Source organism: Ursus arctos, unplaced genomic scaffold, assembly GCF_023065955.2.
Source record: "Ursus arctos isolate Adak ecotype North America unplaced genomic scaffold, UrsArc2.0 scaffold_20, whole genome shotgun sequence".
Lineage (NCBI taxonomy): Eukaryota > Metazoa > Chordata > Mammalia > Carnivora > Ursidae > Ursus > Ursus arctos.
The window spans coordinates 47,421,577-47,448,614 of record NW_026622875.1 but is presented as its reverse complement, the minus strand read 5'-3'; the positions used below and the strand labels follow the sequence as shown (position 1 = coordinate 47,448,614).

The 27,038-nt window shown below is 39.6% G+C and overlaps 1 protein-coding gene across 6 annotated transcripts in view; it reads right to left on the bottom strand.

The window, feature by feature from the left end:
• The window catches only part of ULK4 (unc-51 like kinase 4), a 592,175-nt gene extending 565,694 nt beyond the window's left edge, over positions 1-26,481 (bottom strand). For 5 of the 6 annotated variants that reach the window (XM_026496790.4, XM_026496789.4, XM_048216241.2 and 2 more), the window contains exons 1-10: positions 26,302-26,409; positions 20,154-20,347; positions 13,674-13,773; positions 11,478-11,617; positions 9,876-10,038; positions 7,399-7,500; positions 6,726-6,809; positions 5,073-5,148; positions 2,029-2,121; positions 2-114 (exon numbers count right to left, since the gene is read on the bottom strand). In XM_026496790.4, the coding sequence (XP_026352575.1) occupies positions 2-114; positions 2,029-2,121; positions 5,073-5,148; positions 6,726-6,809; positions 7,399-7,500; positions 9,876-10,038; positions 11,478-11,617; positions 13,674-13,773; positions 20,154-20,291 (1,009 nt within the window). In that variant the 5' untranslated portion in view covers positions 20,292-20,347; positions 26,302-26,409. Of the gene's footprint in view, position 1; positions 115-2,028; positions 2,122-5,072; positions 5,149-6,725; positions 6,810-7,398; positions 7,501-9,875; positions 10,039-11,477; positions 11,618-13,673; positions 13,774-20,153; positions 20,348-26,301 lie in introns of all 6 variants that reach the window. The other variant, XM_026496788.4, reaches the window with a different exon arrangement.
• Positions 26,482-27,038: the final 557 nt, after the last annotated feature.

Here is a 27,038-nt window from a genome sequence, read left to right as displayed (position 1 = left end):
CCTAGTCTGAAAGAGTGACTTAGTCGCTGACCACTCTTCTCCCCCTTGGCTTGTCCACTTGAAGGCTTCAAAAACTCCTTGGAATCCTGTGTCCCAGAATGCTCCATCACTTTTCTGGGTCAACAGAAGAAAGCCAACACAATCAAATTTACTTTTGAGCTTTCTATAATTTTCTGTGTCGGACAAGAGGTGGGAAAAGATCATGAAATTACAGGTTACGTTTGGCAAAGCTGTGGAGTTGGAAAGTATGGTCACTGAGTAGCTAAAATGAGCACTCACTCTACCAAAGGCATTGTACGGAGTCTATAAACCTTACCCCGAAAAATAAATTGCAGCACGCAGTTTGGGGAACGAAACCAGAACTCAAAGTACCAATAAAACCACAGTGAGTTTCCCTTTTATTTTTCCCCTTCCAGTATTATGGGGCCTGGACTCAAAGCAGTGAGTGCAGACAAAACGAGCCTCCCAGAAGAGCTTCCTATTCCTGTTCTAAGGAACAGGAAAGGGGACCTCTAAGGGGAAATCCCCTGTTTGTTTTGTTGTGTTTTGCTTTGATTTTTTTTCCATTTTATTCTGTTTCAGCCTCCGGGTAATCCTGCAGCCACTAGCTGGGCAAGGAGCAGCTTCTAGCAGTGCCTAAAATTGAGGGAGGGGCATCTTCTCTAATCATACAGCTATGATCTCAAGAACATGGGGCAAATCCCTGTTGCTCTGTTCTTTTTTTTCCTATCTCGCTGTCCTCCTGCCACTTGTCCCCAAACACCAGCAGCAAGACGTAAAAATTATAACACAGCATGACTAGGTGGGGTTTACTGTGGGATTGCAAGGCTGGCTCAATATTTGAAAACCAATTTATGTAAGAGTCCATAATCAGAATCTGAAGAAGAAAACCCATATGATCTTATCAACTGATACAAAAAGGCATTTGACAAAATTGAACGTTCATTCAAACTCAAAAGAGCAGCTACGCAAACCTCCAGCTCATTGTACTTCATGGTGAAAGCTGAAGGTTTCATCCCAGAGGCAGAAACCAAGCAAAGACGTTCACTTTCATCACTCCTGATTCAACATCTTACCGCAAAAGGCTCAGCAAGGGCAGTAAGGCAAGAAAAGACATCAAAGGCATACAGATTAAAGGGGAAGAGGTGTTCTGTGACTTGCTGATGCTGGAGGACCAAGACCAGAGCCCCACTTTCTAGAGTCCCCACAGAGCCTAACACAAGGGGGAGAACATGGTTGAATCTCACTGGATCAGAGAAACCCAAGTTTGGGAGAGACCTTAAACAAAATTCAGGTTTCTCTATCCAATACAATGAATTTGCCAAGATGAAATTAAGAAACCATTCACCACTGAATAAGTGGAGGGGGAGCAAAGCCAACTAGCAGAACTTTGTTCGACCACTTCTCACCTGGCTCTTAATACCCTCACTTGTGTAAGTGTCCTGGGCTAAGAAGATTTTATAATAAAAATGAGGTGTAGTAGTCAGGATCAGACAGGAGCCTGAATCTCACAACTTTGTCTCACTCATGCACACAGCCATTGAAGGCTGGAGAGAAGCTACGCTGATCACAGTCACTGAAGACCCAGCCTGACAGCAGCGCCATTCGGACATTTTCATCCCTGCTACCTCATCAGGAGGAAAAAATGTGTCAGATCTCACTCTGGCTCACAAGGTTTCTATGCAGAACGAACACATATCGCTTCTGCTCATGTTTCATTGGCCAAAGCGAGTCACATGAGGGGGAAATGAGATCCTACCACGCGCTTGCAAGGTGGAAAGTGAGTTACATTTGGTGGCCAGAGCTAATGACTACCATACTAAATCACCGACTGGAAAATAAACAACTGAGCAGAAAATGAGCAAAGTCGAGAACACAGAAGGCCATGACTAAACTCTTTAAGTAACACTTAAACAAATGTTTGATTTTCTCCTGGTAAGCAGAGAAATTCATGTCATTGATAGAACAGTAATCGGTATGATCATTTAATAGCCATGCCCCCCTCACAAAGATAAGCTTATATACTACCTGACGTTGGAATCCTCAGGGCTTGATTCCTGATCTTTCCTAGCGAAGGCATCCTTCCAAAATGAATGCTGCAGTAGGCCTGCCCAAGTTAATCTTTATAAAATATAAATGTTAAAATTCTATTTTAACATGATTTACCATGCACAATTCCCAAGTCATGTCCCAAGTACATCTACCACATTTTACAATTTATAAATTTCTCTCTATAAATTACTTCAGCAATTCTTCCACACCTTACTTTCATTTTATTTAAGATTTTATTTGAGAAAGAGAGCGCGCGCGAGAGAGAGAGCAAGAGAGCGCACATATACGGGCAGAGGAGATGAGGGAGAGAATCTCAAGCAAACTCCCCACTGAGTGTAGAGCCTGACTCAGGGCCCAATCCTACCACCCTGAGATCATGACCTGAGCCGAAACCAAGAGTGGGACACTTAACCAGGTGCCCCTATTTTCATTTTAGTATACAATTAATCTCCTCGCGACACCCAAAAAAATAATTCAGAAGACTTAAATGGTACAGAATGAAAGAGTCTGACAACTAAGTATTAGAAGTCTCAGGGCTTATATTCCATGGAGCCTGATGAAAACATTTTGGGTTCTCAAAAACAGTCTATGAAAAGAGTCTATAATTAGCTTAAATTTTTAAAGTAAATAGATCAGATATTATCAATCTATAATTCTGTCATCCATTATTCTATACACCCTACCTGTTTCACACATTTCATTTTGGGGACTTCACCTTTAGAACTTCATTCAGAAATAAAAAAGAAAATGAAGCTCATAATTTTATGCAGTCATACTTCTGTGTAGGAGCCAAAATGTTATCTAGCCACTTCACCCACATTAAAATGACTTCAGGCTGTATCTAAAACCCACACTCACTTTCAATGCATTAGTTTTTACAACTAATAGAGTATGCGTCTAGTTATAATCATCAGACTTGGAATGGTTAAGCCTGACTGAAATTTCAAAACAAAAGAGAAAATATGATTATTCAAAATATCTCTATTGAAATAAAAACGACTTTGGGGCACCTAGGTGGCTTAGTCAGTTAAGCATCCGACTCTTGATTTCAGCTCTGGTCTTGATCTCAGGGTCATGAGTTCAAGCCCTGTGTTGGGATCCGCGCTGGGCACGGAGCCTACTTAAAAAAGAAAAAAATAATAAAAACTACTTAGATCAAAATTAGAACATGATTAATAAAGAGAAAGAATCTGCAATCACATATAATATCCCTTTTATACAAAGGGCTCTTAAAACTCACAAACAGAAATAAAAATTGCTAATAAAGTGAAATTTCTGTCTGGCAGCTTGGCAATATTTATAAGGTCAACAAAGTCCACTGCAGGTAACACTGGGAGGGAAGGGGCTCTCCAGGGTTCCTAAACCAGCACACACTCTAAGAATAGCAAATGCATCAAACTGTTTCACGTCCTTAGCCTCTGGCCACCAACCCCACTGTCAGAAATCTCTCCAAAGGAGCTCACTGCCTAAGTGAACAACAACAAAAACACAAGGATTTTGACTGTAGCAGCCCATATAATATTCTAAATCAAGAAACACTCTAAACGTTTACTGTGCTTAAGGGTATCACGTGTACATGCTGCAGCCATTAAAAAGGACTTAGTGGACATATAGAAAGAACTAGATTACGGAGTGGTACCATTTATGCAATAAAGTATACAAGGATATAAATATGTGGAAATGTGAATACACCACTCTCAAGTAAGTGTATTTGTATGCTATCAAAAGGTGTCTGGAAGACTACAGCAAAATAACACCAATCCTAAGAGCATCCACTGTAAGCGCAAGGGGTTTGTCCTACAACTTATACAAGAATTAGCATCTCCCTCTGCAGTTTTTCTCTTATATTTAAGGAAGCTAGAGAATGGATTATTTTATATGCTACCCTAAATTTACTCTTCATTTTACACCCTGAAGCAGAGACCCCAAATACTTGCCTAAACCCCCTCCCCCCAGTTACCTAGTGGCAGAATCCAAAGTAGAAACCAGTTGCTCTTGTCTGCCAAGCCAGGGAGACCCCCTCCGGACTTCCCACCTCCCTTCCACACTCCCCTATTCCATACCACAGTTATTTCTAACTTTCTGCCATTACTGTAACCCAGAAAATTCACACTGTGCCTATTATCCTCACACTTGATACCCTCATTATGACAGGATTATCATAAAAACATTAGCATATTAAAATACCACTCAATAGTTATTACATTAACTGTCTTGACAGCATCATCCCTTGTTCAATAGCATAAGACAGTTTTAGCTTGAAATCTACAATGGGAAAAAATGCCCCTCTTGGATTTGGGAGTTACAAGAAAATCTGTCAACCTACTATGCAACTATTTAATATATTAAAGGAGAAATGGACTTTAAAACTTCCTCATGACTAAAAATCCCTGCAAACAGAGAGAGAGTGAGAGAGAGAGACAGACAGACAGACAGACAAACCAAGAAACAGACTCTTAACTAGAGAGAACAAACTGCTGGTTACCAGAGGGGAGGTGGATGGGAGGATGGGGGAGATAGGTGATGGGGATAAAGGAGTGCACTTGTGATGAGCACAGGGTGATGTATGGAATTGCTGAATCACTATATTGTACACCTGAAACTAATATTACACTGTATGTTAGGGGCACCTGGATGGCTCAGCCAGTTAAGCTGCCAACTCTTGATTTCAGCTCAGGTCATGATCTCAGGGTCATGGGATCAAGCCCCACATCAGGCTCCCCGCTCAGCAGGGAATCTGTTTCTCCCTCTCCCTCTCACTCATCCTCCCCTCAGTCATCCTCTCTCACTTTCTCTAAAATAAATAAATCTTTAATATTACACTGCATGTTAACTAGAATTTAAAACTTAAAAAAAAAAACCCTGCAAACAGAGAACACACTCCAAAAAAAAAAAAAAATCTGAGCCTATGTTAAGAGTAATTCGAATAGCTCTCTGTATATAATAGTACTATTTTAGAAGTACATTAAAGGAGAAAGATTCTTCCACTTCATTCATATTAAAATACTACCCATACATACCTTTTCTGAGGATCTTTTTGAAGTAAACCATCAAGCAAATTAATAAAATCTGAAGAAGCTTTAGGAAGAGAAGGATCTATACACAATTTGATTCCCAAAAAGAAAAATAACTGGTAAGTATATGAACACATACCCTACATAAACATTTAGAATAAAAGTATTTTAAGCACATATCATTTTTACAGAACACTGAATCCATCATTAACAATTACAGCCTCCATTTAATGGGGGGTGAGGTGTGGGCATAAAAATACTTTTTCCTAGACCATAAAAAACATGAATCTCAAAAGCTGAGTCTTGACTAGCCTCTAAACTTTCTCTTTATTGAATAAGCCTGGTAAGGATCACCAGCCCAACAAACCCACACTCTTGTCTTCAACTTTTAATTATGCCTCATGTTCTGAGGCTCTATAATATATAATAACAATACTTGCAATCCCTCTTTTCTCTAGCTCCCTATTTTAAAGATTCTTAACAGGAAAATAATATGACAATACTGGCCAATTCCAGTATTCTCCAAATGTTAGTTCTTTTTAAATTAGAATATACCACAACCAAATTATCAGTCTCTGGTTACAAGGGCCATGAAGACAATGGACAAAGACAAACAGAGGGCGTCATTGGGCACGATGGCCACAGTCGAAGGAAGATCCCTAATTAAGCTGGGGCCACCAGTGGTATCCTAACCAGACTCTGACACCTACATTTTCAGATTTCTCTTTCCTGCATAAAAATCCTTAACTTACAGGACAAAACAATAATCAATACTATGAGTATTCAAAACAAAACAAAAATCAGAAGTTATCATTAAAGGAAATAGTTGTTGTAGAAATCAGTCATTCTTAATATAAAAGTTAAAGGAAAAACAAAGGCAATTTTGTTTTGTTTTAATAAGTTTTTGTTTTAATAACTATTTTCAAAACAAGATTTTTTTCCCCTCTTAGGATGACCCTTGAAATCCTAAAAGAATTCCATATTCCTAGTTATCCCATTAATTATTCTAAAAGTTTTTTCTTCTATAAATGTGCATTTTTTGTAAAGTCCTGTTTTCATCTGTGTGTCTTGAAACTCACTTTTCTTGTGGTGTATGTACAGCAAAGTGCTTTACTATGTGTGTTCGGGGTTTTTTCCTTATCTTGCCTTAAAATTGTTAGTGGTAGACTGTTATATTAATCAAAATTCATATGATTAAAATTCCAATACTTCTAAAATACTACAACTATATCTAGTTTAAAAGACTTTAAAAACTTGCCAGGGACATTCTGATTCATCGAGATAAGGACTGACAAACGCCTGACTTGTCCCTATTTGAATGCTAAACAGAAATAACTACATGGAACATGAGCACGAAGTAAAACAAGAAAAAAACACAGAAGTTTGGGCTTTTAAAATCTTTAAACCAGACTTCTGTTGATATAGGAGAAAATAATTTGTGTTTTTAAATGAGGGAATCTATTAGTAGTACTTTGTTCTTCATTTTAGTGTCTTAAAAAAGCAAAGGGAATGCTAACATTTCTAAAAGTATCAATCTGGAACTATTTATAACATGTAAATTTGGGGGTTAGGAATCAAAAACAGACTTTGGATAAAAGTGTACCATTAGTGTCAGATGTAAACTAACGGCATTTATCACAAAAAAAAAAAAAATCTTACCTTTTGGAATAGGTGGCAAAGGATCTTCATAAAAAATCTTATCAACTAATTCTGAAAAAGTTTCTGAGAAGAATGGAGGTTTTCCTGAAATCACAAGAAAAACTGCAAAATTAGACAGTAGTTTGCTATCACCGATAAGTCTAAGTAAATCTCAACTACAGATAGCTTAGAATTATAAAGTTTATAGGAAAAAAATATAGAGCAATAACTACTTACTGAATGCTTGGTACAAACCAAGCACACTGTATATTTTTATATTTCTATGATCCAAAACTTATCAAGCTAAGAAATATGCTGATGCATTTACGGACCATTACCATGATCCAAGGGCTGCATGGGCCACTGAACACATCTGAGTAATTCACAGGCACAAGGTACCTTTACGACAATTTCTACTAATAATCGTTTTTAATAAGTAGGCATATTTTTCCAAACAATTATCATGAAAAATACTTATACAAGTTCCTTGACCTATATGTCAAAGGTTCTAGACATATGCCTAGACACCAAGCATACAGGAGGAATAAGAGGGAAGCAAGCCAAAACCAGTGATATAAAAATTTAGAAAAGCCAGCTTTTTTCACATTTTCCAGGTAAAATTGTTGCAAACTAGAGACTTCATCTTTTTGTGTGTGCCCGGCTCTGATTTTAAAATGAACCAGAATGGAATCACCTGAAAACATTTCATAAAGCAGACAGCCCAAAGACCAGAGGTCACTGGTGATGGAGAAGTCAGCACCCCTCAAAATTTCTGGCGCTGTGTATGTAAGAGATCCTACAAGTATAAAGAACAACTTTGTTAGGCATTTGTATCAATCCCCAAAACAAATCTACCTAGGAGGGATCTGGTAAGGTAAAAAAAAAAAGAAAAAAGAGAAAGAAAACAGATTGGAGGAAAACACGCACGTGACTATATGCCTTCATGTACATTCCACATTTTTTAATGGTTTCTAATTTTAAGGTTTCATTTACAAGGATATGTAAGAATACAAACAGGTTTTGAAAATCCACTTGAGTCAGAGGTATATTCTTTTAAGTTAACAATTTAATTAATCAAAAGAACCTTTGATTACAGTATTTCATTAGAATAGGTTAAGTTATATAGCCATAACACCCCAAATTCCCACCGGCTTACCAACAAAGGTTTATTTATTACTTCAACTACACGTCCACCACAGGTCGGCCCAGGGGCCCTGATCCTCAGAATCACCCAAGGAGCCAGGCTGAGAGAGGTTCCATCTCAACACATGCTTGCATCACCACGAGGACAGGGGAAAGAATGCAGCAAACTGAACACTGGCTCTGAAAATGCCCACCTCAAAGTAACTCCCACCACCTGTGCTCACACCTCCTTAGCTTTGGGAGGGAGAAGACGCAATCAAGAAGAACTGGAAATGTTCAGTGAAGAGCACTAAGGTGTGCCACGTAGACTTTACACAAAGTTTAATATTACAGCGAAGTAGCAAATTCTTGAGTTGGAAGATCCCTTACTTGCCGATGAGAGAGACTAAAGCTTAGAGGCTCCCCTAATATCCCCCAAGTCACACGGCCGAGCGGTTGCAGAGCACCCAGCAGAATTCCACTGAAAACCCTCCCATCTTCCAAGGAGAATGTTCTTTCCGTGAAGTGAGTCATCACCAATCATTTGGAAAAGAAAATTCCACTGAGGTAAATCTTCCAGCAAATAGTATCTCCAGGGCCCACTACAGCCACAACAGCAGTCTCATGTGGCCTCAGGGTTTATGTGACATTTTTGCTATGCTATCACATTTCATACATACATTCACTCATGCAGCAAACACTTACGGAGGGCCTGTTTGCCTTTACTTCGCCAAGTCCTGAGAAAGCAAACACAAATAAGACCCCCAAGGATGCCCAAGCACCCTGCCCAATACTTAACAGGCACATCATTCGTAGGTGTTTAAGGTGAATGTCTGCCTTCCCTGATTAGAATGCAAGTTCGCTTAGACCAGGGATTTTTGCTAGTTTGTTCACATTCATAATTCCAGGATCTACAACATGTCTAAATTTCTGTTGATTCATGCACTTTATTTCTTCTTTCTTCAACATTGAGTTAATAAACATACTAATGAACAAATGAGTATGAAGTTCCTACCAACACCACCGCATGGGAAAAGACAACATATGGGAGAAAGACAAAAAATGATTTCATGTGTTAAGTTTGACGACAGATTTACGCATAGAACATTATAAAAGAGGGGCACCTGGGTGGCTCAGTCAGTTAAGTGTCCAACTCTTGATTTCAGCTCAGGTTATGATCTCAGGGTTGTGAGACTGAGACCGGCATCAGCTCCACACTGGGCGTGGAGCCTGCTTAAGATTGTCTCCCCTCCCCAGACCCCTGCTCCTCCCACCCCCAGCCCCACTTGCATGCTCTCTTAAAAAAAAAAAAAAGAAAGAAAGAAAAGGAGAATCACAAAAGAGGTATCACTTCACAATCTCCCCTCAAGTACAGCAACTCTCAACACCTCAGGTCCCATCTCACTGGCAAAACCACCTCCCAAGAATGCACCCTAACAATCGCCCTTAATTTCAGAGTATCAGCTACTCATCAATGTTGAAAAAATATCTACTGAGCCAAAAGTGTGTGCCAGACACTGTTTTAAGTACTGAGGATACAGAAGGAAGCAGGACAAAAATGGCCATCCTTATGTTCTAATGAGTAGTTAGTGACATAGAAAGCCAAGGATAGGGGCGCCTGGGTGGCACAGCGGTTAAACGTCTGCCTTCGGCTCAGGGCGTGATCCCAGCGTTATGGGATCGAGCCCCACATCAGGCTCTTCCGCTATGAGCCTGCTTCTTCCTCTCCCACTCCCCCTGCTTGTGTTCCCTCTCTCGCTGGCTGTCTCTATCTCTGTCGAATAAATAAATAAAATCTTAAAAAAAAAAAAAAAAAAAAAAAAAGAAAGCCAAGGATAGGATATAGGCTTCGTTAGAGATTCCCTGTACCTTACATAGTATTGGACCTATGTGAAAACCTTTGGGCTACGGACAAAGCCATTCCCATATCCAGACTTCTACTGTTATTTTCAATATACTATTTTGACTGCCAAAAACATAAGGTCCACATTATCTCCTAAACACATGACTTAGGCAGCGCAGGTTCTGATCTATAAGCTCTCCACATACCTTTGGCTCTACTTTTTTGGGTTTTCTTCGGTACATTTTCCCCACTATCACCTCCTCCTTCTTCTGCTGCCACCAAAGCAAAAAACTCTTCTAAATTTTCACCTTCCACTTTGGCCAAGCAAAAATTACTAAACTTCAATGTGCCAGGCCCCTCCAAGAGTATCTATAAAGATGAGAAAATAAAGGTGTTCAGAAACCAGTTCCATTTGCACTCCCATCAGTACCTCTTCACATCCCACTGAAGAACTCGGAGCACTGGCCTTCTTACTTCTTCCTACTCAAAAAATTAAATGCATATAAATTTTTAAAAGCAGCTAAAGAAAAAAATAAATCCAACATTTTAATAATAGAATCAAATATTAAACTGCCCATTCTCATATGTGTACAATGAACACATCATAACCACAGAGGGAAACCACATACCTTTGGGAAAGATAAACAACGATGTATATGGAAAAATCTATCCTCGCCAATCCTCCGTGACGGCTGAAGGAGGACTTGAAAACCCACCTGTCCAAGGTGTTGTTTACTCACAGTCTCAAAACCAGGGTTTTGAAGTCAGAGATCTAGCCCTAGGTCCACCATTTACTGGCAGCCTGAACTGGAGAATTCACTTAGCCTTTCTAAATCTCAATCTCTTTGCCTGTAATTATGTTCTCATATGGAGGGCCTACAGTAATAATGTTTAACAATACTCAACTTTTTATTTCATCAGGTACACTTTAACAAAGTGCAACTCAAACCAGTAATAAGTACAATCCCTAAGAATATGTACTTATAAATAATAGATGCCATTGATTGAAAACACCAGAAAGTGTCCTAGAAGCTTAACCTAAATATAGTACAGAATCCATCTCCAGATCATAGACAAGGAAGCCAAGGCAGAGCGAGAGCAAGGGTAACCTGCCCAGGGTCACACAACTTCTAAATGTCAGTGTCACCTGTGATTCTGAAACTAAGCAGGTTTCATGCCTCTACTACACTGATGCACATTTAGTTATGGACCATTAATTTTACCAGAGAAGAAGCTATTTGACCCATAATGCCGCTAATCAAACAACAACACCAAAAATCCATTATCAAGCTAAAATAATGGTTCATAATCTTATAATCTAAGAGCTTAGCATCTTATTGTATAGAGCTCCTGAGCTCCTCATTCACAATATGCCTTGGCAGCAATAATAATTACTCAAAGGACTCCAAGAGGAGGGGAGACTTCCCATTCTAAAAGCTATTTCAATAGGTAGCTAAAATATGGCACTGTTTTTTATTTTAAAAAAATATATTAACTCAAGGGGCCCCTGGGTGGCTCGGTCAGTTGGGCCTCAATTCTTGGTTTCATCTCAGGTCATGATCTCGGGTAGGGGGATTGGCTCCACGCTCAGCACGGAATCTGCTGGAGAGTCTCCCTCCCTCTCCCTCTGCCCCTTCTCGATAGCACTCGCTCTTTAAAATAAATAAAATCTTTAAAAGAAAAAAATTAACTCAATTTCAAGATGGTCTATATTTTATCTAAATTTTATCTAAAAATAAAAACACCTTTGAGAAAGCACTATAACTTCAGACAGAAGCAGTTAGGAAATGAAAATTTTCATGAATTACCTTGCCAGGAGAAAGGTCACAAAAGAGAATGCCAAGTTGATGAAGATGATGTAATCCAGTAATAAGGTCAACCCCAAATTCTCTCACAACATCTTCTGGGAGGTTTTCATCTTGAGCAATAACCATTTCTAAGGAACCACCTGCAAGTTGATTAAAATCACCCATTTTAACCCACCAGCATCACACAGTGCCTCTAGGCGCTTCCATGCTGGGAGATACTCAGCCTTAAAAAAATGATCTGATCAGTACACATGAACAGCCTGGCAGGGGAAATACACGTGTGAATGAACACAGTGGTCCAACCACCCTAAGAGGAATCTGTGTCTACACTCCAGAGCCAGCTCCCAGAGAATTACTGTTCAGACTGGGAGACTAGTCAGTAAGCAAGCAGGTGGGATGCTGGGAGAATTCCTCTGGTACTATGATTTCTAACTCATACCTCAGGAATTGAAAAGCTACAAAAATTAGTGGTAAATACTAACCTAAACTGTGCATTTAAAACTCATCATGAAAAGTATAGCCACATTTACTCCTGTGCAACGTTAATCATTCTACAAAGTACAGCATGGCAGAAAAGAGGCCTTTCCTTAAGAGAAAAATCACAACCCTCAGAGTACATTCCTGAGGAAATAAAACGTCAAAGGCAGACACACTGTGAATTCTATTTCTATACTCTTCCAAGGTCCTGGTCACATTTCTACCATCTAAGTGCCAGGAACAAACCTTTTTTTTTTTTTTTTTTTTTTGGCATCAAGATTCCAACAGGATCCAAATTCAGAGAAACATGTATAACCCTGAACATAATGTTCCTTCCTTAGAGCACTCTTCTCTTTGTGAAGATTGTATACCCCAGGCAGCTGTCCTACCTTGGACTCAAATAAAACTCTTCCCCTTTCTCTTAAAAAGAACAGAAGAGAAAAGAAGGGAGAGGAGCGGAGGGGAGGGAAAAGAGGGGAGGGGAGAAGAGGGGAGAGGAGAAGAGAGAAAAGAGAGAAGAAAAAGTCTTGGGGCACCTGTACAGCTCAGTAGGTTACACAACCGGCTCTTGATTTCAGCTCAGGTCATGACTTCAGGGTCATGAGATTGAGCCCCTCGTCAGCTCTATACTGGGTGCAGAGTCTGCTTATGATTCTCTCTCTCTCTCTCCCTCCCTCCCGCTACCCCACCCCCCTCCCCCCACCCAAGCCTGCACACACTCTGGGGGGGGGGGGACTCTTAGCTGTCACCTGAAAGTTCAGTCAGAACACTATGATGAAGGTAGGAGGTATTTTGAAATTTATTTTGTTTCGGTGGGTGAGGAACCACTCCAAACACAGGCTATGATGATAGGGAGCAGAAATAACAGCTGAAGCAAAAAGGAACACAGGGAAAGTTCCCTGATCACCTCAACAGTGTGTTCGACCATGAATGTAATTAAGCCATAGTCCTTGCCTATTGGTTCAGAAAAAATAAAATGCAAGTAAGTTATTTTTCCAAATAACCTCTTCCATGATTCAGTTTTATAAATTCCAAGTGCCAATATAAAGGGTAAGACTCATAAAGCTAGAAATTACAGTATATCTTAATATTTAGTGATCCTTTCTTATTACTCAATGTATAAATAGAAGTACGCTAACAGGGGTGGTTTTTCCCTGAAGACACTGAAACTAAAAGCCCAGATAATATCAATACATTCAGTTATTTTTCTCCCTATATAGTCCCAGAAAGTTATAACAAGTTATCTCTAATGATCGTTAGGTGCTGGTATTTGTTGGTTCACCTTGGTCCTTTTTCACATAGCTTAAGTTTTTATAAACAGCAAGTATTTTCTTCATAAGAATAAGAAGATGATCACTTTATAAACTAATTACCTAATAGCTACTTGACCTAAAATACTTGGTTTTTATTGAATAGGAAAACTTGCTTGATAAGTTCATCACTAAAAAAGACTTCTAAATTTTTATGTAGGTGATTTAGTAATATTTTATACCAAAGTAAAGTTAAACCCAAATTGAATTTTACTGTCTCCCTCCTACCAGACATCTTTGTTCTTTACCCTACCCTGATAACGAAACAACATACGTGCAAGTGAACATAGTCAAGAGACCGAGAGCTTCTATTTGCAGTGCAAAAGGAAAACAACAAAACCTACATCACATGTTTTTTTCAAAACTACATAAGTTGGATATATTTGTAGCACTTCTCACACACACTTACCTGTGCAGAGTTCCACCACTAGCCAGAGATGATTGCTGGTTTCGTACCATTCGTGAAAAGTGACAATATTCTTGTGTTTAATTTCATGGGTGAGACGGACCTATAAAAACACAGTATTCACATACACACACAAAAAGTTCTTAAAATCCTCACATCTATTAAGAAACACCTACATACACAATTGGAAAGTGGGTAACAAGACAGCGGAATTTGGTGGAATTCTATACAGACATTAAAAATGATGGCTTGAGATGCCCACTCTCGCCACTATTATTCAACATAGTACTAGAAGTCCTTGCAACAGCAATCAGACGACAAAAAGGGATCAAAGGTATTCAAATCGGCAAAGAAGAAGTCAAAATGTCTCTCTTTGCAGATGACATGATACTCTATATGGAAAACCCAAAAGAAGCCACTCCCAAACTATTAGAAGTTATAGAACAATTCAGTAAAGTGGCAGGATACAAAATAAATGCTCAGAAATCAGTTGCATTTCTATACATGAATAACGAGACCGAAGAAAGAGAAATTAGGGAATCCATCCCATTTACAATAGCACCAAAACCCATACGTTACCTTGGAATTAACTTAACCAGAGACGTAAAGGACCTATATTCTAGAAACTATAAATCACTCTTGAAAGACATTGAGGAACACATAAAAAGATGGAAAGATATTCCATGCTCATGGATCGGAAGAATTAACATAGTTAAAATGTCCATGCTACCCAGAGCAATCTACACTTTCAATGCTATCCCGATCAAAATACCGAGGACATTTTTCAAAGAACTGGAACAAACAGTCCTTAAATTTGTATGGAACCAGAAAAGGCCCCGAATCTCCAAGGAACTGTTGAAAAGGAAAAACAAAGCTGGGGGCATCACAATGCCAGATTTCGAGCTGTACTACAAAGCTGTGATCACAAAGACAGCATGGTACTGGCACAAAAACAGACACATAGACCAATGGAACAGAATAGAGAGCCCAGAAACGGATCCTCGGCTCTTTGGGCAACTAATCTTTGATAAAGCAGGAAAAAACATCCGGTGGGAAAAAGACAGTCTCTTCAATAAATGGTGCTGGGAAAATTGGAGAGCTACATGCAAAAGAATGAAACTTGACCACTATCTCACACCATACACAAAAATAAACTCCAAATGGATGAAAGACCTCGATGTGAGACAGGAATCCATCAAAATTCTAGAGGAGAACATAGGCAACAACCTCTACGACATCGGCCAAAGCAACCTTTTTCATGACACATCCCCAAAGGCAAGAGAAACAAAAGATAAAATGAATTTATGGGACTTCATCAAGATTAAAAGTTTCTGCACAGCCAAGGAAACAGTCAGAAAAACTAAGAGGCAGCCCACGGAATGGGAGAAGATATTTGCAAATGACACTACAGATAAAGGACTGGTATCCAAGATCTACAAAGAACTTCTCAAACTCAATACACGAGAAACAAATACACAAATCAAAAAATGGGCAGAAGATATGAACAGACACTTTTCCAATGAAGACATACAAATGGCTAACAGACACATGAGAAAATGTTCAAAATCATTAGCCATCAAGGAAATTCAAATCAAAACCACACTGAGATACCACCTTACGCCAGTTAGAATGGCAAAAATAGACAAGGCAAGAAACAACAATTGTTGGAGAGGATGTGGAGAAAGGGGATCCCTCCTACATTGTTGGTGGGAATGCAAGTTGGTACGGCCACTCTGGAAAACAGTGTGGAGGTCCCTTAAAAAGTTAAAAATTGAGCTACCCTATGATCCAGCCATTGCACTACTGGGTATTTACCCCAAAGATACAGACGTAGTGAAGAGAAGGGCCATATGCACACCAATGTTCATAGCAGCAATGTCCACAATAGCTAAATCGTGGAAGGAGCTGAGATGCCCTTCAACAGATGACTGGATTAAGAAGTTGTGGTCCATATATACAATGGAATATTACTCAGCTATCAGAAAGAACGAGTTCTCAACATTTGCTACAACATGGACGGCACTGGAGGAGATAATGCTAAGTGAAATAAGTCAAGCAGAGAAAGACAACTATCATATGATTTCTCTCATCTATGGAACATAAGAACTAAGATGATCGGTAGGGAAAGAAAGGGATAAAGAAAGGGGGGTAATCAGAAGGGGGAATGAAACATGAGAGACTATGGACTATGAGAAACAAACTGAGGACTTCAGAGGGGAGGGGGGTGGGGGAATGGGATAGACCGGTGATGGGTAGTAAGGAGGGCACGTATTGCATGGTGCACTGGGTGTTATACACAACTAATGAATCATCGAGCCTTACATCGGAAACCGGGGATGTACTGTATGGTGACTAACATAATATAATAAAAAATCATTAAAAAAAAATAATAAATAAAAATAAATAAAATAAAAATAAAAATGATGGCTTGAAGGCTGGTGACAGGGAAAAATGCTAATTCAATGTACAATCTTAAAAAAAAAAAAAAAGCTTGTGCAATACAGTTTTGTGTTTGTGTAAACACAACATTGCAAAAGAAATGTTCATAGGAAAATGACCAAAAGGAATATATCAAAATAGCTGTTATGAGCAGAACTGCTGGTGATTTTAATTTTTTCTACTTTGCTTTTTCTATTTTCTACATTCAGTCCACAGTACTTTAATAATCAGGAATGAAATAATTTTCAAGGAAGAAAAAAAAACTTTACTAAGTAAAAATAACCTCAAGGCTCAATAACACAATAGTTAAGTTATATATCAACAGACTAAACATTAGCCCAACTTTAAAGCATTGCATTTTGTATCATAAAAAAATGACAGTATAATAATGTTAAGTTAAAAAGGCAAGAAACAAAATTATGTAATACCATGATTTAAAATCTTTTTTAAAAACTCATAGTAAAAAAGACTAGAACAAACAAGCCAAAACAGAACAGGGACTGCCTCAGATGATGGAACAATGCTGCCTTTTTTTTTTTTTCTTTTCTACCCGTTTTTCTAGATTGTCCAAGTTTTCTATAATGATGAGGTATTACTTTTAAAATATTTAAGTCTCAAAGGATTCTACAATTTTATTCTTAAAAATATCCTTAGTGAATCCCAGTATCAATTCACTCGGTTTATTAAAAGAAGAATCATTACAGTGAGCACACTACTCTTAAGATGTACATTTCCATTAGATCATGAGAATAACTGTGCACCAAAAAAAGAATGAATCCAAAACTCAATTGCAAAGATGTAAGAGACTATCAGTTAAAAAAATACTAAGTTGCCTCAGGGATGTTTGCTTTCTCCCTTCAAAATCCCATTAAATACGGAAACTAAAACCACAAAAATGTGTGCTTTGTTAACAAACCATCCAGACTTCAAACTGGTGACAACTACCCAAGTGCTTTGGATCCTTGTTTTCTGATTCTCTTAACAACATACACACACCCCCACAAATTCTACTGTCACTCACACTCAACACAGGCTAATAGGCCCACTCATCTGTAGAAATACAGAGCTCCTTATTTTAAAAATAGGTAAGTGGTACTCTCTAGGGACAACTAGGTGGGCTCATATTCTAACACAAAGAAAGGGAAATGAATCCACACAATTTAAAGAGAAAAACAAAAATCAGAGTGGCCAAGAGAATTCGAGGAGCACTTTATAATAAACTCCTAACAAAGGGCCAGAGGAGAGTGGGGAAGACACAAGGTAAGCCTGTTTAAATGGATCCCCACTGATTCAGGCACTGGAAGGGGGGGGGGGGTCCTAACGACGAGTAAAGGAGGTGTGGAAATTCCACCAGAAATCAGGCCACAGCCCAGGCTCCCACACTCCCTATCACTCAGTATATGCCAAGTACCTACCCTTCAGATGCTGATTCACCTCAGCTCTCTCAATCTCCCCTTCACCTGCACCTCAACCACCCATCTGTTAGATTTGTAGCCCCCATTATGTTTCTGTTGGACTGAACTGTTAGGTTTTGACTAAGAACCGTATCATCTCCAAAGTCTTGCACACATCCTAGCCTGTGACCACCACTCCTTCACTTTCCAGCTCACTCACCCCAGCTCTCCAATTCTGGTTCAATTCAGACATCCACATTCCACACATACACAAGCAACTGGGGCAGACACGAGCCATGCTGACTGACCCAGCTTCAATTTAGGATCCCCAATCTCAAATGGCCCCAGCCCATCTGTCGCCCAAGTGAGGTTTCACACGTTTGCTTTCCTCTTGCCTAGAACACTGCCTTCCCCTCCCCACCCCATTGAGGACTTAGCTTCTCATCTCAGAGAAAACCTCATTCGAAGAGAAATTCCGTGTGTTCCTAGCACTGAATCCACAAACTAACCTGCATCTTGTCCCATATACCTGTTTTCCCTCAACTATCCACGGCTCCTTACAAAAACCAACACCTCCTCATGCCCATTAGAATAGCTACCTTCAAACAAAAACAGAGAATAACAAGTGTTACCACCAAAGATGTGGAGAATAGAATCCCTTGTGCAGTGTTGGTGGGAGTGTAAAATGGTAGAGCCTCTGTGGCAGAGTGGTATTTCCATAAATAAACAAACAAACATAGAATTCCACTCTCTGGGTATATATCCAAAGGACTGAAAGAACATGTCCTGGAGACATATGTGTACACCCATTTTCATAGCAGCAGTATTCACAATAGCCAAGAGGTAGAAACAACCCAAGTGTCCACAGATAGGTAAATGGATAAGCAAAATGTGTATATACACATAGTGGAGTATTACACAGTCTTATGAAAGAAAGTCTGACACATGCTACAATATGGAGGACCCCTGAGGACACCATGCTAAGTGAAAGAAGTCAGCCATAAAAGACAAAGGAGGTAGGATTCCACTTACATGAGGTACCATTCAGAGACAAAGTAGAATGGTGGCTGCCTGAGACTGGGGAAGGAGAAATGAGGAATTATTGCTTAGTGTGTACAGAGTTTCAGTTGTGCAAGATGACAAGAGTTCTGGACAATCCAGTAATCACGGTATTTACCCAAAAGAGGTGAAAATTTACATCCACACAAAAACCTGTTTATAGCAGATTTATTCACAATTGGAAACAATCAAGATGCCCTTCAATCAGTGAATGAATAAACTGGTACAACTATGTGATGTTGTTCGTCAATGAAAACACACGCACTTCCAGCCACAAACAGACACAGAAAACTTACATGCGTATTGCTAAGTTAAAGATGCATGTAGCCTTTTCAGATTGACAATTCCAACTCTATTACATTCTGGAAAAGGCAAACTATGGACATAATAAAAAGGTCAGTGGTTGCCCGAGGTTGGGAAGAAGGGGGAAGGGTGAACAGGTGGAGCACAGTGGATTTTTAGGGCAGTGAAACTCTTCCATACGATACTATAATGATAGATACATATCATTACACATTTGTGCACAACTATTGAATGTACACCACCAAGAGTGCACCCTAATGTCAACTATGGATTTTGGAGGATTATGTGTCAATGTGGGTTCATCAATTGTAATATATGTGGCACTCTGGTGGGGATGCTGACAATGGGGAAGACTATGCATGCAGGAGGACATGGAATAAGCAGGAAATCACTACACTTTAATTTTGCTGTGGATCTAAAACTGCTCCTAAGAAATTAACTTTTTAGGGGCACCTGGATGGCTCAGTGGGTTAAGCGTCCAACTTTTTTTTTTTTTTATTTAAGATTTTATTTATTTGACAGAGAAAGACAGCCAGCAAGAGAGGAAACACAAGCACGGGAGTGGGAGAGGAAGAAGCAGGCTCCCAGCAGAGGAGCCTGTTGTGGGGCTCGACCCCAGGACCCCAGGATCACACCCTGAGCCGAAGGCAGACGCCTAACAACTGAGCCACCCAGGCACCCCAGCGTCCAACTCTTGATCTCAGCTCAGGTCTTGATCTCAGGGTTATCAGTTCAAGCCCCACATTGGGCTCCACGCTGGGCATGGAGCCTACTTAAAAAAAAAAAATTAACTTAAAAAAAAATGAATTCTAGAGATGCTGGTGGTTGTACAGAATAATGAATGTACTTAATATCATCAGCTACACACTTAAAAATGGTTAAGATGGTAAATTTTTCGATACATGTATTTTAGCACAATGGGGGGTAAAAAAAGCTAAGTTTGGTCCAGGAGCCTGGGCTATAAATTTTAAAACCAAGTCACTCTCACCCAATGTCCTTCCTTTGGCAAGCTTCATAAATCACATACTAAATTTATGAGTAAATGATCCAATATACAGTATATCTTCCCTGACTCTTCCCAAAAAAATTAACACTAAGTTGCTGAATACTTAAGTATGCTTATTAGTCATTATTCAGGATTGGTGGCACTAAACATAATGAAACACCATTCCATAATGAAAATGTGGTATTTGCTATAGTGAGTTCAATGGCTTCTGTTTAATGCTGCTACCTCTCCCTGATCATAGCCCTGTGTTTTCCCAGAGGGAGGGAAACATACTTGACTTACCCAATTGGTTATTTCAGGCCTTTTGCACTTATCAGTACAAAGAATAGCTACAAAATTGATTGTTCCCTTCCGCCGCCCTTTATAAACAACGGTGTTGCTTCCTCGGCCAATCTCCTCATACAGAATGAAGTTTTCCATCTCTGGGCTGACTTCTCACATTGGATAAAATGACAGCCTAATGGCATCTCTAGCTCCTAAAAGGTAAACAAAAAAAATACTTATAAATGCAAGCTAGTTACATGATTAATTAGCCTAGGATACTTAATATGTAAACCTAATAATTGTATAAACTCAGAAAATTCACCCACAGGTGTTGGTTACTAACGTCTTTTTGTAGAGTGGGGAAAAAAAAAAAACTAAGAGGAAAATAAAACAATTGACAAACCAATACTCAATTTCCTTCAACAAGATCTCAACAAAAATGATGAAAATGACAACTACTTCCAACACATGTAACAAAAAGAGGGATGAATGAGATGCCAGCCAGTGTATCTTGATACTTTTCTTATATTCTTATTACAAAGGCAGGCACACTGTGTCAACATCTGTATAGAGTGGGGCAATATATGACCTACCTAAACCTTGAATTATGAGACGCAAATGAGACAATGTATGTTAAAATACTTTATAAACAAATGTGGAATGATATTTCCATCTAACCCACAGAGATTCTGAAAGTCAATCCAAATATTATTTGGGTCCTGGGCCAAATCCAGCCTGCTGCCTGCTTTTGTAAATAAAGTTTAACTGGAACATAGCCACACCTACTCATTTATATATTGTCTAAGGCTCCTTTGGGGCTACAGTTGCAGAGTTGTGGCAGAGTGATGGCCTGCACACATTCTAAAATACCTCCTATCTGGCCCTTTACAGAAAAAGTTTGCTAAATCCTGTTTTAAGTTTAAACAACAACAACAAGAAAAATTTTTTAAACCAACCATTTCATCATCAAGAATATAAGCAGTTAAGAGAGCTCACATTCTTGGCCAATTTGTCCTAATTTGCATGACTGAATAGGCATTGATATAGTCTTTTCTCAGATTTTATTTAGACTTGAAGTACTTTAGTGGATTCAGTATCTTGAACAATATATTTACAATATATTCAAAGTATTTACTAGATTGGCAAAATATATTTTAAATTGCCATCTCTTTGGAAGGATTTCACATTCTAGATTACAGAAAATTTTCCAGAAATTATCCAGTAAGCTGGAAGATACACTCTTTAAAAGCAGCTGTTTTACATGGTATCCAGTAAGTCAGAACCTAGAGCAAAACCCTTTGAAACAGAATGTAAAAGAGAAGTTAATGAGTATGGCATTTCTTTTTGGGCAGATGAAAATGTTCTGGAATTAGTACTGATGGTTGTACAACTTTGTGAATACACTAAAAACCACTGAATTGGGGTGCCCAGATGGCACAGTCGGTTAAGTATCTGCCTTCGGCTCAGGTCATGATATCAAGGTCCTGGGATTGAGCCCCTAGTGCTCCCTGCTCAGCATGGAGTCTACTTCTCCCTCTCCCCTCCCACCCCCACATTCTCTCTCTCAATAAATAAAATCTTTTTTTAAAAAATCACTGAATTGTACATTGTAAAGGGGGTGAACCGTATAGTATGTGAATATCTCGATTTTTTGATATAATAGACATGTACTCTAAGTTTAAAGTGTACGATGTGATTTGATACATTTATATAGAAGAATAGGATTACTACCATAACATTAGCTAACACCTCTATATGTCACATAATTATCACTTTTTTGTGGTAAGAATATGTAAGATCTATTGTCATAGTGACTTTGAAGTCATATGTTATTGTTCAGTATAATCACTATGACGTACATCAGATCTCCAGAACGTATATTCTGTTGTAGGCCATACAAAAACAGGCTGAGAGCCGCATCCGGCCAAAAGGCAGCAGTTTGTCCTGTTCTGGTATAGGGAACCAGTAATCTAAGAATCTAGGAATAACTAACTCTATGATTCCATCTTCCAAAGAAATTAAAATTTACAGAAAAATGGGGGGAAATTCTACTATAAAAATGTATAGGCTAGTAGTTACATTTAGTTAGATTACAAACCTGGTCTCTATATCAAATCAGAAGAACTCGTACTATTCACAGAAAAATTCTTTAAATTCTAAGTAGAAAAGATGTGGGAGAAATCCGAATTTAAATCAATGAAAACTCAAAAGTGGCACAGATAGTATCTATTTATTTTAATGATCACTTTTACTAATTTCCCCTCTATGTTCCTCTCCTCCTAAAACCCATTCATTAAAAACCAATACTAACTCATGACCCACCAAAATGCAGCCCAGACAGGAGTAATTGTGTGGCAACAGGTCAACGTTACATAGTATGTAACATAACCAAAGTAAGATTAAATTAACAATATCTTAAGATGGAAAAGCTATTTAGCCAGAAAAAAATAACCAGAGACCTTTAATTAAATAGTCACAAATTGGCTACATTAGGATACACCACAATAAGGTGTTGAAATAAGTTTTTATGTAAGATAAAGAATTGATTCCTTGAAAAAAAGATTTTAAACCACAAGAAAAAAAATAATCTTCAAATTTTGAATTTGATTCAGGCCAAATTCTTTTCCTCAATCTTTTACTGAGTAATGCATCTAGACAGACCACACAGCCTCAAATTAACGAAATGCACCAATTACAAAGTCTGCTTAGGTAAGGGTGGTTTACTGTGGAAGCACTTTCCCTCTCTGGGGCTCAGTTTCCTTAGAGTAAAATAAGAATTGAATCAGATGATCTTCTAAATTATCTTTCAAGTTTGAAATTCCAGGCTTTTAGATTCTTTTTGGCTCACTCCAAGGCCATTCTCACCTTAGATTTCCTAATATGCGTTTTTTTCAGCAATCAGACAACAAAAAGGGATAAAAGGTATTCAAATCGGCAAAGAAAGAGTCAAACTGTCTCTCTTCGCAGATGACATGATACTCTATATGGAAAACCCAAAAGACTCCACCCCCAAATTACTAGAACTTATAGAGCAATTCAGTTATGTGGCAGGATACAAAAATCAATGCTCAGAAATCAGTTGCATTTCTATACATGAACAATGAGATTGAAGAAAGAGAAATTAGGGAATTGATTCCATTTACAATAGCACCAAAAATCATATGCTATCTCGGAATTAACTTAACCAGAGAGGTAAAGGATCTATGCTCTAGAAACTACAGATCATGCTTGAAAGACATTGAAGACACAAAAAGATGGAAAAACATTCCATGCTCATGGATCAGAACAATAAACATAGCTAAAATGTCTATGCTACCCAGAGCAATCTACACTTTCAATGCCAGCCCGATCAAAATACCAATGGCATTTTTCAAAGAGCTGGAACAAACAGCCCTTAAATTTGTGTGGAACCAGAAAAGGCCCCGAATCGCCAAGGAATTGTTGAAAAGGAAAAACAAAGCTGGGGGCATCACGTTGCCAGATTTCAAGCTATACTACAAAGCTGTGATCACAAAGACAGCATGGTACTGGCACAAAAACAGACACATAGACCAATGGAACAGAATAGAGACCCCAGAAATGGACCCTCGGCTCTATGAGCAACTAATCTTTGACAAAGCAGATAAAAACATCCAGTGGAAAAAAGATAGTCTCTTCAATAAACGGTGCTGGGAAAACTGGACAGTTACATGCAAAAGAATGAAACTTGACCACTCTCTCACACCACACACAAAGATAAACTCCAAATGGATGAAAAACCTCGATGTGAGACAGGAATCCATCAAAATCATAGAGGAGAACACAGGCTGTAACCTCTTTGACATTGGCCACAGCAACTTTTTTCATGACACATCTCCAAAGGCAAGAGAAACAAAAGAAAAAATGAACTTGTGGGACTTCATCAAGATAAAAAGCTTTTGCACAGCCAAGGAAACAGTCAAAAAAAACTAAGAGGCAGCCCACGGAATGGGAGAAGATATTTGCAAATGACACTACAGATAAAAGACTGGTATCCAAGATCTACAAAGAACTTCTCAAACTCAATACATGAGAAACAAATAAAAAAATGTGCAGAAGATATGAATAGACACTTTTCCAATGAAGACATACAAATGGCTAACAGACACATGAAAAATGTTCAAACTCATTAGCCATCAGGGAAATTCAAATCAAAACCACATTGAGATACCACATTATGCCAGTTAGAATGGCAAAAATGGACAAGGCAAGAAACAACAAATGTTGGAGAGGATGTGGAGAAAGGGGATCCCTCTTACACTGTTGGTGGGAATGCAAGTTGGTACGGCCACTTTGGAAAACAGTGTGGAGGTCCCTTAAAAAGTTAAAAATAGAGCTACACTATGATCCAGCAATTGCACTACTGGGTATCTACCCCAAAGATACAGACGTAGTGAAGAGAAGGGCCATATGCACCCCAATGTTCATAGCAGCGTTGTCCACAATAGCTAAATTGTGGAAGGAGCTGAGATGCCCTTCAACAGACGAATGGATTAAGAAGATGTGGTCCATATATACAATGGAATATTACTCAGCCATCAGAAAGAACGATTACCCAACATTTGCAGCAACATGGACGGGGCTGGAAGAGATTATGTTAAGTGAAATAACTCAAGCAGAGAAAGACAATTATCGTATGGTTTCACTCATTTATGGAACATAAGAAATAGCAGGGAGATCGGTAGGAGAAGGAAGGGACGAATGAAGGGGGGGTAAACAGAAGGGGGAATGAACTATGAGAGACATCGGACTCTGGGAAACAAACTGGGGGCTTCAGAGGTGGAGGACTGGGATAGGCCGGTGATGGGTATTATGCACTGGGTGTTATACACAAATAATGAATCATGGAACACTACATCAAAAACAAAGGATGCACTGTATAGTGACTAACATAACACAATAAAAAATTATTAAAAAAATAATAATATGCATTTTTTAGCTATGTAACCTCTTAAATTGCAAAATAAGACACAAATACAGAAAACCCCACAGAATAAATGCATAGTTTAATGAATTATTATAAGAGGGACATCCTTGTGATCATCATCCAGGTGAAGAACATCACGTTGCCTGCTACTCCAGAAGTCCCTTCCTGAGCCTGTGGCAATCACAACTCCTCATCCTTTCCAATTCAGTCATTCCGACTTTCACAGTTTTCACTTCCTAGTGTTTCTTTATTGCTTTCTTACCAAGTGCGCATTTACTGACACCACAGTTTAGTCTTCCACATTTTCTAAAGGCATGGCACGTCTTTAAAGACTTTCAATCTACAAGTTCACCAAGGTATTATCAGAGAAGCCAGAAGTCAGAACGAATCACACCTAAGAGCAAATGAGCATTTAAGATTCAGGAGCCGGGCTTACATTCAACAAACTCTGAAAATGACCAGGTGATAGAGGCACGCAGATAAAGGCCAGAACCCTCCCTTCACTTACCTCTACCTTCATATCATTAACTCCTCAACTAGCAGCAGTGCCCCAGCCCAGACCTACTGAATCAGAAACTCTGGAAGCAGAGCCCAGCCATCTGTGGTTTAATTCACCCCACCTGATGCACGCTCAACTTCGTTAACCACAGGCTAAAACAACCTTTTTGGAAGGCATAAAAGGTGGCAGGCACTGGGCCAAGCATTCAACAAGTGCTCCTCCTTGACAGGCTGAATTAACTACAGACGTTAACTGACCTCGAAAGTGCAGGAGCTGAGTCGCTACGTAAACACCCCTCGCTCCAAGAAGCTCATGACCGGAGAACTGGTCGTTTTCACTGCCTCTCTACGACCATGGACATCCGTCAGCACAGCCGGCTTAGAATTCAGGAAGCGTCGCCAAGTTTTAAGCGGAAAAACTTCGAATCTGGGGCGTCCATAAAGCGCATCTCCCGAAGCCTACAGTCCCGAATCCCCCCTGCACCTAAGTCCTCGAAGAGATGTCCCATGTGCCCGGGACCAAAGCCTCGAGAAAATTGTTTAAGGTTTTTAGTTTAACACAATAACAAAGCAGAGCGCGAAGTGAGAAGATGCGAGAGGCACAGGGTTCACGGAGGGAGGGCAGGTAGGATGGCGCCCCTCCAGGCCTGTAGTGTCCCCCTCACCCGCTCAGGAAGACACGAATCCAAATTCGTAAACCCTAAAACTGCCACTGCCACTCACCTGGAACAATTGGAGGGGAGAAGCCGCGGACCCGGTGAAAACCTCCCGCCACGGCGCGCGTCTGGGCCTCTAATCCTTCGGGGCAGGTCCACTGACCAAGGCCCGGGGTGAAACAATGGAGCAAAATGGAACGTGCAGGCGCAGTTTAAGGTAGTGCGTATCCAGCACCCCTCTGCGTTTGGATTTTCCCATCCCGTCTCCAGGGCAGCACGCAGAACGCCGGAAGCAGCGCAGGGCGCTGACTGGCTGAGCAGTTTGAGTTCCTATTGGCTAGAGCCCGGAAGTGGGGGGGGCCGCGGCAGACCTGTTGTCCAACCTAACTGGGTGTGGGGACTGGGGTTTTAGGAGGATACGGGGAACCTGCTTGGGCAAAAGATGAGCAGTTGGGGCCTATGAAAGCCTGGGCCCTTGTCATTTCTTCCTGCCTTACACTGCCCTCCTCTGTTTCCTTCCATTCTTTTTCTGACGTTTCCGGAGCTCAAGGACGAGGCGACATGGTCTGGGTAATTAATGGCTCAGAAAGAAGCCAAGTTTCTTGGGTTCCTCACCCTTTAGAAAAGAGAAGACTATGAATTACCTTTGCTTCTAGCACGTGAGAAAACAGACCACACCCTCCATCTCGAGTTGATTGCTTATGGCTTTTAAAATTCCACGTCCTCCAATTCCAGCCACGAGATAACACCAGCTCCCTCTTCCTCCCATCAAGTTAGGTCAGTGGTTCTCAAACTTTAGCATCA